General features: G+C 40.1%; 1 protein-coding gene across 5 annotated transcripts in view; it reads right to left on the bottom strand.

The window, feature by feature from the left end:
- GLYR1 (glyoxylate reductase 1 homolog) overlaps positions 1-13,571 on the bottom strand; it is a 40,508-nt gene that overhangs the window by 25,766 nt on the left and 1,171 nt on the right. For all 5 annotated transcript variants that reach the window (XM_081338513.1, XM_081338512.1, XM_081338510.1 and 2 more), the window contains exons 2-3: positions 7,290-7,326; positions 4,703-4,782 (exon numbers count right to left, since the gene is read on the bottom strand). In XM_081338513.1, the coding sequence (XP_081194639.1) occupies positions 4,703-4,782; positions 7,290-7,326 (117 nt within the window). The remainder of the gene's footprint in view (positions 1-4,702; positions 4,783-7,289; positions 7,327-13,571) is intronic.

Here is a 13,571-nt window from a genome sequence, read left to right on the forward strand (position 1 = left end):
TCTAAGCACAAATCAATGTGCTTAGCAATTATCCTGCAGGAGAGCCTTGAAAAGTAGGCTGAACACTCCCATTTTCAACCTCATCTAGATCGAACGTTTCATAAACATATGGGGAATGACGTCTTCCATTTTCACCCAAAATATAGGTCTTATTTGAAAATAAGCAATTTTATTACTCGAGAATGACAGCTGAGATTGGGCTGTATTACTCAGCATTCATAATCTGTAGTATATACCGTATGTATTACATCAATTGAAGGTTTGGAAAATAGCCAGAGTTTTCCCTACAACTCTCTTTTGGACAAGAGCCAGAATAAAGTTAGTCCTGAAAATAGCACTGAAAGATGCAAAAAGACAAATAGTAATTGACCCTCAGTTCCTGGAAATGCAAAATCCACTCCGTTCCATTCGTCACGAGATGTACAGAACTGACTGTACACGGGTATCAGTGACACTGACAAAATGTCAAATTGCAGGTTAAAGAGAAAGGACCATCTTCCTACAGTAATATTCATGTAGCACTTCAGGGATCTTTGTATTTATTAGATATGTCACTGTTGTAACAGATATAAGGCAGATGGCAAGGAATAATTGGCTCCCAGTTGCCTTCCGGGTGAGATTCAAGGTGCTGGTAATGACCTACAAAGCCCTTCATGGCATGGGTCCGGAATACCTCAGGGAGTACCTGCGGCCAGCGTCATCTTCCCTCCGCCCAGTGCGCTCCAACAGAGAGGGCCTCCTCAGGGTGCCACCGGTCAGAGAATGCCGACTGATGGCCCCCAGGGGGAGGGCGTTCTCTGTGGGCGCGCCGGATCTATGGAACCATCTTCCGGTTGAGCTCCGGATGGCACCCGACCTTCGCTCCTTCCGGTGCGATCTAAAGACCTACCTGTTTGAACAAGCCGGCCTGGCCTGATGGGTGATGGGTTTGGGTTTTATTGCTTTTTATGTATTTTAACTTATTGTTATAGTTTTTGGGCATCTTGTTTAATCTCTTTTAATTTTTGTATTCTTGTCTTTTAACATGTATTGCCCTGTTCACCGCCCTGAGTCCTTCGGGAGAAGGGCGGTATACAAATAAAATTATTATTATTATTATTATTATTATTATTATTATTATTATTATTATTATTATTATTATTATTATTATTATTATTATTAATTATTATTATTATTATGGCATTTTTAACTAAAATGATGTAGGAAATAATTTTTAGGGAATGTCTGAACCTCCTGGCTCTGACAAATGTAATATTGTTCTATTCAACTGACAGAAGGGTTGATACTTTAGAATATTAAACCATTTTTCTCAAGAAGCTTCAAGACTCTTCTAACATGTGGGCCTCAAATATGGTCATACTCTTTCTAGTTCTCTCTATATACAGAAGGCAGAATCAGATGCTTGGTCAAGATATTACTAATTTTCACACTTACAACCTTTGTAGGATCCCCATGATCAGAACTCAGATGCTTGGCAACTGGCTCATATTTATGACGGTTGCAGTCTCCAGGGGTCACGTGATCCCCTCTTGCGACCTTCTGACCAGCAAAGGCAATAGGGGAAGCCAAATTCACTTAACAACCGGGTTACCAACTTATCCACGGCAGTGATTCAATTAACGACTGCAGCAAGAAAGATGGTAAAATGGGGCAAAATTCACTTAACTGCCTCACTTAACCACTGAAATTTTGGGATCAATTGTGGTCGTTAAGTTGAGGACTACCTGTACTTCCGAGAGACTTTGTATAGTCAGCATTATTACTTTGGTACTGAAATCAAAACTTTTTACTAAAACAGAATTCTACGTAACAGAAATTCATTCACAGAGAAGGTACAAACAAAATTTCTTTCTGTGATTTAATGATCACACCAATACTCCCTGAAAAGTTTCCATTTTACTATTAGTTTATACATCTACTTAACAATTCATGTTATACCCTCTGAAGTTTCAACATTGATTCAGAATTTGAGGCAATGGCCGCATTACTATAATAACACAACCCGTGATGCTCATTTACTTTTATTTGGGGCCACGTGCAGGAAAGAGAGACCTCATGATGGCACTGAAGAACCATGAGCAAAGATAGGATTATTTAGCGCAAGGATATTGTAACCTGAGCTGACATACCTCTTTTCAAATCCCTGCAGTTTACAAGCAAAAAAGAAACAGGACCATTGCAATAACTGTTAGGTGGCTCAAAATATAGCTGAACATGTGAGAAAGAATCAAACTACTCTAGGCAGATAAGTGGGTATGATTCTGTTCGGTATCACAGCATCATTGCAGAACTGGGTTGAGGGCATTTCAGGAAAGTGGAATTGCTGCCCAGATGAAATGTAAACCTGGGGAAATTTATAGCATTGATTAACTGAAACTAAGCCCAACTGCTCTGCTAAATTTCAATAAGCCGTTTAGCCCTTCCTTAAGATGCAAGCTTGTTTTCATGCTGTACATATATCATGCACATAAGAGAGAGAGAGGGCAATTATCTAGCAGATACATGGATAAGATTTGGGGCATGTCTACCAAAGCTGCCACCCTGAAATGGAGACTAGGAGGAATGAAAGAAAGCCAACTTTCTTGGCTGCCTACTCAGCATCTTCCTTAGGTTAACCGATGTTGCCAAATGCTCCTGTGATTACAGTCTCAGAGAAGCAACCAAGCCATCATCCAAGCTTGTTAATCTGCATTTCCACATGCTGGTTTTCCACTACAGGTCGTCCTCGACTTACAACCACAGTGGAGCCCAAAGTTTCTGCTGCTGAGTGAGACAGTGGTTAAGTGAGGTTAGCTCCAGGTTTTGCAACCTTTCTTGCCAACAGTTAAGTGAATCACTGCAGTTGTTGAGTTAGGAACACGGTGGTTAAGTGAATCGGGCTTCCCCACTGACTTTGCTTGCCAGAAGGCTGCAAAAGATCACATGATCCCAGGACACGGCAACAGTCGTAAATACAGGACAGTCGCCAAGCGCCTGAATTTTGATCACATGACCATAGGGATGCTGAAAAACGGTCATAAATCACTTTTTTTCCAGTGTCATCGTAACTTCAAATGAATTGTTGTACAGAGGGATTTCAGTATCTGTAAACATGCGTTTGCTGTCCAAGCTAGAAACCCAATTTTGTTTTTGGAATTGTAATTCCCATTTACTATATTTTATGCCCAATAAAAGAGCTGGGCGCACAGAGCTCTTTTTACAGCAGAACTCAATTAATTTTCCCAGAACTCCACATTTCAGCTGATCTCTTACAGCAAGCGATAAGATTTTTCCAAGTTGACTTCTGAGCCATGCACAATTTATTTGGAAAAACTGACCTTTTCAGCTGCAACCTGTTCACTAATCTGTGCTGGGACTGAACGGCGTTTCAGCCACAGCCCCCCTTTCAAAGCAAAAGGGAGCTAAACTTTCCATTTAAAGAGCGATGCAGCATGTGGAGCCGCCTTTCAAAGGCTTCACAAGCTGTGAACAAATGAAACTACTTTAACAGCACCAGATTATCGTCTGGCTCACGAGAATTAATATTTAACACTGTGGTATCCTAAGGGCTGAACCTATAGATTGTACTGTAATCCAAACAGTAATAAAATTCCTCCATTTTTTCACTTTTACAGTTTTATTGAATAAAAAAGCTGTGTTGAAGAATTTAAAACAATGTTTTCTCAGACTGTAGTCTTTCCAAATTAAACTTTCATCAGTTGCCTCAATACCATCTTTTAAAACTCCCAGGCCCCATAAAATAAAGTTCCCTGATCACGGATTAAATCTTTGGGGTGTCCTTTCCAAGATGGAATGAACTGAACTGGTTATTCCAAACATGCCGATGAAATCAATTTCTATCAATGTCTTATGATGCTGTGGTGTTTATTCTAAATTCTAGACACACAAGATGGTGCCATCTACCTTAAGGGGCCTAAATGCCCTGCCTTCTCTATGATCACTCTTCCCAACTATTTTTTTTAAATTATCTATAACAAGGAGTCATATCCCATGAGGAAGGAGAGCCTGATCTCTCCCTACCTTCCTGGGTCAAACGTCTTCCTCCCTTCAGAAGAACACACTCTGATTCTAACTTCAGATCAAAAGGAAGCCCTCTTTGGGATGGCTGTCTCCTAGCCCAGGGCTTTTCAACCTTTTCACCCATTGTACCACTTTTAGGACATGGCAACATCCGAGTACCACCAGTTACCTAGCAAGGTGTCAAAAACTTGATGACCAAAAAAAAAATGGAAAAAAGTGATGAAGTACAGGTAATCCTCCAGCTGGAGCCTGGCACCGATCCTGGCGCTTCTGCTGAGCCCTGACAGCCCTGCAGCTCCAGCCCTCTTTCGCTCAGGTTGTGTGCGGTGCTGCCACCGGTTCAGCTCATTCCCCTCCCCCGCTACCACTTTTCTAGGATGGTCGCATACCAACTGCCAGGTGCCAATGTACCACGGGCGGTACCCGTACCACTGGTTGAAAAGCCCTGTCCTAGCCAATGGGTGGGAATCCATCCATGGGCCAGATTCAGTTATTCATCTTTAACAAAGGTTCTAAAGCATCTTTTTCTACTGGCTGAGAAATTAAGACGACTTAATAGAAAGACGTGAAATTCTAGTTCTTGAGCAAGAGCTTCTCTACAAAGGCTCCAAAGTTTTAGAAGCTTTTTTTTTCCTCTTTTCCTTCCAAGATAAAAGGGGGAAAAGAGGGGAGGATCACATACTGGTCTTCAGTTCCGAAAAACTTCACAAAGAAGCACTTCTTCCCACGTGGTTTCTTCAGGTCCTTAGGTGGGTTAACAATCTGGAAAAAAAGAGGGGAAAAAGAGACAGCAACAGTTAAGAGAGAGAACACTTGATTTTTCTCAATGTTCATTTGGTATTCGCCGCAGAATTGTTGTGCTTTGAAAGTCACCTTTGTGGAAATTAAAGATAGATTTGTAATAGTGCCACATGGAGCAATAATACGAACTGCGCTATGGGAAGACTTCAGTTCGATTTCTTCTTTGACTGCCGATTGACTGTGTGACTTTGGACTAATCACTCTTTCCCAATCTTACCTACTTCTTTGGGGATACTAGTGGAGGAGACTCCCATGCAAACCCCTGGAGAAAAACACAGATAAAGGCAGTAAGTGTAAAAACTCCTGGCTCCAGTGGTACTCCCACAGATCCAGAAGGCAACAGAACCTGCTCATGGTAACCTTCTATCAAACTGAATTCTGGTTTCTGGTTTATTCTGTGTCTGAAGTCAGAAGTACTGGCTTCTGTTTTAAGGTCCACGTTTAAGGTTTTTGAGAGTAATAGTTAAGGGACCAGGCTAGAAACAAAGCGCAATTTCACGTTCCTAGGTACAAAGCCAGCTGGGTAACCTTGGACTTAGCACTCTCTCTCTTGGAAAGAGCTAATGGCAAACCACTTCTAAAAAAACGTGGCCAAGAAAACTGGAGGACTAATCTAGGCAGTTGCCAGGAGTCAAAAGCTGACTTGAAGGCACATACACACACACACACACACACATTTTTATAAACCAAATGCACCATTTGGGGCTCCAGTCGATATGTGCCTTAAAAACCTCCACTACCCAAAGCAACAGCAAACAAGACATTACAAGCATCACTTTGGCATGTAATAGGACTTATGTATTGTGAAATCACGTTCAGCAATTAGGTGTTTCTGGTATAGATTAAATATGGCAATTTCTAGTATCAAAGATACTAGACGTAGTTTAGCTGAACACAACTGTTGCATTCCCCATAAAGCGTTAGGCCTTGCAAATGAAAGTGCACTGATAGGGTCAGAATTCATAAACCACCTAAGATAATGACTAGGTTGCTCATAAAACAGTGTAACAATAATTATTGTTTAGAAGTCTGGATGCTACATAAACAAAAGACATACAGGTAGTCCTCACCTACCATCCACAATTCAGACTGACAATCATTCACAATCTTAAAGTGAAATATTACATGGCCAAGCCCAACTTATGTTAGTTCCAGCTGTGGTTGTAAAGTACTGTACCCACAGTCATTAAGCATGAAATCACATGACTGCAACTTGGGACTTCCTGCTGGCTTCCTCAATGACTTTGTTTGTTGGAAGCCAGCTGTGAAGGTTGCCAATGGTGATCACATGACTGTGGGGATGCCGTGACTGTCATAAATGCATGCCAGCTGCCAATGGAATTAAAATAAAATAAATAAAAATAAATAGTTGAATTGCAATCATGTGGCCGTAGGGACACTGCAACAGCCATAAATTCAAGGCCTGGTTGTTAACCTCCTATTTCAGTGCTGTCGTATCTTTGAACAGTCACTGAACAAGCGGTCAATAAGCAAGGACTATCTGTATGCTGCTTGATTTAGTGTAAGCAACACTGGGAAAGTTTATGATCATTTTAAAGATAGCATCTTTATTCCACACAGTAAATCCAAGCATTGGTCATATTTATTGCACATTGCTTTGATTTTTCTGAAGGAAGAGTGGGGGGGGGGGGAAAGGGAAGGGAAGGGGAAAAAAAGCATTACTCAGAAGTCATGCTGTAGCAATAAAGAAAACAATGAAAAAAATGTACTAAGAGGTTAAGTGTGCAGAGCACAAGTTCCCACTCAATACTTGTATGGTGGAATCATAACCATGGTTACACTAATCGCTCTTATCTCAGTTTTTAAAATGCCACTATGCTGGAACTGGCCAGAGATGGAAAGAAGGATTTACAGCAGCACTATAGGAGATTTAAAGCTAAATAATGAGTTAGGGTGCAGAACACGCTTTTTGGCAGGAGAGCTAGCAATTACATGACCAGGAAGCATAACAGGAAAGCTGCACACCTTGAAATAATGTTCTGTATGCTTCCCCTGCTAAATAACTTGGGTGAACAATTGATTGCTAACAAACAGCATTCATCGGAAATACATTTTGTCTGTACCTCCCAGCTGTTCTAAATTTATCACAAAACAAAATTATGGCTCGTCTGGTGGACATAACTCAGATCTAAACTTCATGTTTGTAAAACAGAACTACAGTTATAATAAATTATGCTGTACATTTATTAAGGTTCCAGCATATTCAAGGAATTATTTTCCTGGCTGATACCTTAAAGTCAGCTCTTTATTAAACAAAGTCCTAAAAAAAAGGTAGGGGAAAGCTTGTTCAGCAGAAACTAAGATAAAAACTTAAGTTGCTGCACCGAATCTGTTTTGAAACCTGCCAAATTGCTCACAGTGAAACAAAAATAATTTTCTTAACAGTCTGAATATGCAAGAGAACCAGATGATAAAGAAGAGATTAGAATCTGTATTGAAGATCTTACCTTTCCTGGCCAAGGAGGATACCGCCCCAGCTTCCCCCTATAGAAAAACCAGAAGTCAGTCAAATGCTATCAAAGACAGCAGCAATTCATCAACATCCCTCCCCTATACAGTGTTATTAGAAAAGAAATTGAGGACCCATTTACTGAAACCAAGTGTGATTACAGGACAATACTCCTTTATAAAAATACAAAATGAATATTACTCTGAAGTCTTGTCTAATAATTTCTTGGGTGCAAATTGTTTTCACCAATGGCAAAAAAAGATTTATAAATATTCATACTGTTTATCCACTGTTAAAATCAAAGACCAGCTTCTGCAAAAAACTATCAACCCTTGTAATGCTTCCAACTACCCTACTCTATTAGTTGGTAGGGTAAAACTAGAAACCAGTGTCACTGTTGGCGTTCCAGTTGTGTGTAAAACAAATAATCTAGCAGCCTGCAAAGTTTCACAAATCTGTTATTTAAAATTATTACTGCATGGCTTGTGGATTCTTAGAACTGAGAGCAACTACTCTTTAAATGCCCTACTTTTCAGATTAAAATAGTATCTTCTGGTAAAACCAACGGCCTACTATAGCTCCTACCAGTACTAATTCAGATTTAAAAGCTTTCCTTCAAAAAGCAACTCTACAAAAAACAGAGCAAGCCTATATTGCCAAAATACCAGGTAATTGGTATTCACATTAAAGAGTAGTATCCAAATGCACAGAGTCATGGAAAAGGGGGACAAGCTATGTTTTTTTTAAAGTATACTGAAGTAGACAACTTTGCATGCAAGCTGGGCATAGAAACTGCAAAGGATGGGTGAAGCTGTAACTTTTGGCACTGTTACCAAATTGCTTCCAAACAGGGAAAAGAACCATCCAGGCTTAACGGTCAGTACCTATCCTTCTATCTCCCCACCATCCAATTATAACTGGATAAACAGCAAAACATCTTTTTCTTCTTCCTCAAATAAAAACAGTACAGTTGCTTTTTGAAAGGGAAAAAAAGCACCTTTGAGAGAACTATGTCCTGGATTACTGAGAATCTCCATAGACACATAGGAAAAAGAAGGTTGTCACAGACATCCCAAACACCCACTAGGAGTCTTTGCTTAAGCCACTTTGTTACATAAAAGCAGAATTTCTTCATCTAATAGCTCTATAAAGTTCAATGGTTTGAAACTATTTTTAACCTTTTTGATGCCCCCCAAAGGCTTCAACATGACTAGTGAGATCCATAGGGCATTGAAATATTTATCACAGAGAAAAAGTAGCAGTCTTTTTCTGACCTTTGCACAGAAGTCTGAAAAAGTAGGCTACTTTAATATGGAGGGAAAGGGACTGTACTGGCGGAAAACGCAAAGTACTTCCAAATCGTATTTCTGAAATGTACAGCCCTAAGACATATCACTAAGTTTAATCAAGCCCAATCTATCAGTCCTATTTATACCAAAAATGACAACTGTTTAATATGGCCTTATATCAGGGTTTTTCAAAGTGTGTTCCAGTAATTCTATAGTTTCATGAAAACTTGAGATTCTTTGAAAGATTAAGGGCAGGGATGTGTATCACTCAATTAACTGCCAATTCTCTGCCACTAGACTAGAGCTTTACCTTTTAAGGGTACCATAGCCTCAAAAACTTTGAAAAACCCTGTCTTATATCACCTAGAAATATAACCACCATCTACTAATAGCAGCAGTGGATGAGCTAGGTTCCACTAATTGGAACTCTGATCTAACCTGTACTGTGTCAAATAAAATGAAACAACAAAATTAGTGGACGGATGCTAGCTCAATTATTGCTCAACCTCTTTGCTTAGATTTTCTCAATCCACTTGGAACAGAGGAACAGTGAAGTTATAGAGTCCTACATGAAATCACTACTACTTATAGAAACACGATTAGTGGTTGGCACTTGTTTCTATATGTCTAGGTCAGGGGTCAGCAGCCTTAAACACTCAAAGAGCCATTTGGACCCACAGAAAAGAAAATGCTGGGAGCCACGAAACCCTTTTGACATCTAAAACGAAGATAACACTGCATATATCATTTTTTATGTTTATGTTATGTATAAAAAAACTCGTATTTATGAAATAAAAAGCCGGTGCAAACTATAAAAACTACAAATAGAAAAATAGAAGAAAAAAAATGTGAGGGGAAAAAAAGAAAAGGACAGGAGAAAGGGGGGAGAGAAAAAACTTTCTCCTTCATCCCAACAGGTAAAAACAATTTTAGTAGCTTATCTACCATCTTTAAATACAGCATAATTAATCCTATACCTCATCTCTTAATTAAAATATTTAATTAAACCTTTACTAAAAGTACAGTAAGGACAACTACATATATTCTCTCTCTCTCTCCCTCTCTCTTTCTACCCATTCATTCATTAATCTGGTCCAAGCGCCCACACCCACAAGTTTTTCTATCTTGCTCTCACGGGGATTGAGAGGAGGAGGAACCGGCCCGAACGGAATGGGACAAATGAACACGTCTGCCTTAAGACACCCATTGCATCTCAGGCACCCCACCACACCGTGGACGTTCCTATTTATTTATTTATTATTTGGATTTATATACCGCCCCTCTCCTGAAGGACTCGAGGCGGTGTACAGGGCAATTAAAACACTATATACAACACATAATATACAAAAATTAAAATAAATTAAACCAAGTAGCCCTAAACAATAAAACACGTTCTAAAATGTAAAATTTAAAATTTAAAATCCCAGTCCCTCAGTCCAGGCCGGCAAGTTCAAATAGCCAAGTCTTCAGGTCGCGGCGGAAAGAGCGAAGGTCGGGAGCCATCTGGAGCTCAACAGGGAGCTGATTCCAGAGGGCAGGCGCGCCCACAGAGAATGCTCTCCCCCTGGGGGCCACCAGTCGACATTCCCTGACCGACGGCACCCTGAGGAGACCCTCTCTGTGGGAGCGCACAGGATGATGGGAAGTTAACGCTGGCAGAAGGTGCTCCCGTAAATAATCCGGACCCATGCCATTTAGGGCTTTATAGGTCATCACCAGCTGGCTCTCCACTGGCGCTCCTCTCTTGCCCTTGGTCTGTCAGTCCCCCACACTCTCTGTGTCTGTGTGTGTGTGTCTGTGTGTGTGTGAGAGAGAAGGGAAGTGCAAGTGCCTTTCTCTGTGTCTGTCAATGACCGAGGAGGAGGACTGGGAGCTGCAGTAGAAGGCTGAAAGAGCCATATGCGGCTCCAGAGCCGCGGGTTGCTGACCCGTGGTCTTGGTCAACCTTAACAGCTTGAGGATAGGTGGATTTCAATTTCCAGAACTCATCTTCAAGCTGCAAGGTTGCCCCTGGTTGATTCTCAGCTTTGGGTTCCAAGTTGTTCAGTATTGAAGTTTTTGATTCTTGGTATGTTACCGAGAATATGAATGGCATGAGACAATATGAAAGCATTTTTTCCCTCGGTCTTACCTACAGGATATGGGATTTTGAGGGCTCTCTGCCAGGTAAAAGAGAGCAGTCTTTTCCCTTTCAATGTTCTGATGAAACTTGTTCCATCTGCATCAGCAATATAGTTTAGCAGGAGAAGGCAGAGGCATGAAGCCAAGCTTCCAAAAATGCACCTGTGTGATTTAGATGGGAACTATGAATTTGTTCTTTTGAACCTATGCAACATCAGACCTAGAATAGAGTAGAATCTTTATATGGCATGGAATAGAGCTTGAAGGGACCTTAGAGGTCTTCTAGTCCAGCCCCCTGCTCAAGCAGGAGAACCTATACCACCTTTCCTGCATAACAGCTTCAGGAAGACGATTTGCTTCACACTGAGCAGAAATGGAGAAATATCTTCTCTCTAATTCTTCAGCATATGCACAAAACATAAAGCTTTGTACTAAGTTTTAGATACTTGGTTACACCAAGAAATCTTCAAGCTGTATGGAAGCATGAAAACTATGGTACAGGCATCCTTGACTTGCAACTGGTCACTTAGAAACAATTCAAGGTTACTTCAAAAGCTACTTATGTCCCAGTTGTGAAGTTAGACCATCCAGCCCACTCACTCCCACACTTGTGACTGAAAGTTGGGTGCTCAATAAGCAGCTTGAATTTATAGCCATTTGCAGCACCCATGGTCACGTGACCACAATTTACACACACACCCCGAAACCAGTCTTTAGTTCTAAGAAAAAAAACCACAGCAAACAAGGGGTTCACTTAATGATCACAGCATTCTCTTTATGACCACCTCAAAAAATGAAATGTTCATAAAATCAGGTCAGCTCACATGCTGACTCGCTTTACGACCATCACAACTTATGACCATAATTGCCCAATTACAATCACAACTTCAAGACTACCTGCGCTAAGAACAGTTTAAAATGCTTATGTTCTCAGCTTTTCAGTATCTTGCTGTACACTTTTCCTTTCCCTGGAAACATGTCTAATACCTCCTTAAGTAACACCAGCTGCCTGCAATTAGTGCAGGTTCGCATCCCACCAGGCTCAAGGTTGACTCAGCCTTCCATCCTTTGGAGGTAGGTAAAATGAGGACCCAGATTGTTGGGGGCAATTAAGCTGACTTTGTAATAATGCCGCTGTGGTGTGTGTGAAAGCCCTAATAAGCAGGCATATACACAGAATGAAGGCTACTGCTAAGCTTGTAAGCTGCCCTGAGTCTTCGGAGAAGGGCGGGATATAAATGGAAGTAAAATAAAAAAATAATAATAATACATTACTTAAGAGCACCGTAAACTGCCACCAGCTACCAAAATGACATCCCTATAATAGGTATGCTAGAGACATTATGGATCTGTAAAGTCTATAGATGACTTGTCCAATTTAGTCTTGAATCTGTGCTGAAAATTTTCACGTTTACTTAATTTGATATTAATGGATGCTAGCAGGGCAGACAGGATTATTATGTTTATAACAGAGTTCAGAATGAGTTCATATCAAAGAGAAAGTAAGTGAAAGGTACCAAATGCTGTCCTTTCTCTTTCCAAGCCATTAAGAAGTCAATATTATCAATACTGAATATTGAATCAATATTCGTTCCAATAACGCCAGTCCTAAGACACAAAGTGAAGGATTCTTAGCTTTACGCTAATTTAGTGTATTTAGATTATCTTCTAATTGTAATGTGCAATTCTTAGTTCTACCAAGTGTCACATATCTGAAAAAATAGAAAAAAAATAACTTTTTAAGTGTACAGTCTTTGTAGTTTTGATGACAATTCAAATTTACCAGCAGCTTTCAACAGATCTCCAGGAACACAGTTGAATCTTTTCATAAATATGAGGGGGGCTGCAATATAAACACTTTCGTCATCTGAAACATCTAATGGATAACATTTAAGGTTACACTTTCATACTCCCTAAACTGACTCTATTCAGTTGGTAATTGGGGTTTCCTCTGTGTATCATAGGTAGCTATTATTGTTAAGTTGTAAAAGCCCCTCATTATTGTGGGCATTATACAATAAAGGCACTCTAACTGCCTAACAATAATGCAGCTCAATTCATTGATGGCACACATTTACAGATAGGTTTTACAAGCTCCAATTATTGTTCTCAACTGGCACATAATGATGGGTCATCTAGTAGTCAAAGAACTTGACAGTAGAAACCTATGCCTTATACTGGATGCATAAACTATGCATCCAATTAAGGGATGTTAATTTCAAGGAGAAATTAACAATTTCATTGTAATCTTGCAATTCCTAACAAGCCTACTTACCAGGGAAAAAACCCCTATATCTCTCAGCTACTTCCTGCACAGTTTTGCATTAAGTGACCTACACATCATAAAACTGCTGGTAAAAAAGAACAAGAGTCTGCAAGGTTTATTGGCCCATGGAAACTATCCTAAGTCATTTTACATGGAAGCATGTCCATTCAACTCATGGCATTTATTTGGAAATGGCCCACTTTATAAATCCAACAGGATATTTTTTTATAAAAGGGATCTCTCTCCCCACCCCCATCAAAATCTAGATGAAGGTAATAAGACAGCAAAGAATAGCTCCCAGAGCCTCTATCAATAAATTTAGTTAAAATAAATTATCCTGATTAAGTCACTTAAGTACCTGTCTAGAACCTTCTGTAGGGAACTGCAGGAGAGCTTCAAACCAGCCCTTCCTGACCTTGTTGCATTTCAAATGAGAGATGTCAACTCCCAGAATTCCTCATATCCATCACACAGGAATCTGGGAACTGAAATACCACACAGCAGCTATGTCGGGTAGGAAAAACGGCCAGACATTATCCAATTTTACTGGGTATTATTTCCCATAAAACTTTCTGCAGGAGGCTACCACTTTGTTGCTTTGCAT

This window comes from Vipera berus (assembly GCF_964194415.1).
Source record: "Vipera berus genome assembly, chromosome: 13".
Taxonomy (NCBI): domain Eukaryota; kingdom Metazoa; phylum Chordata; class Lepidosauria; order Squamata; family Viperidae; genus Vipera; species Vipera berus.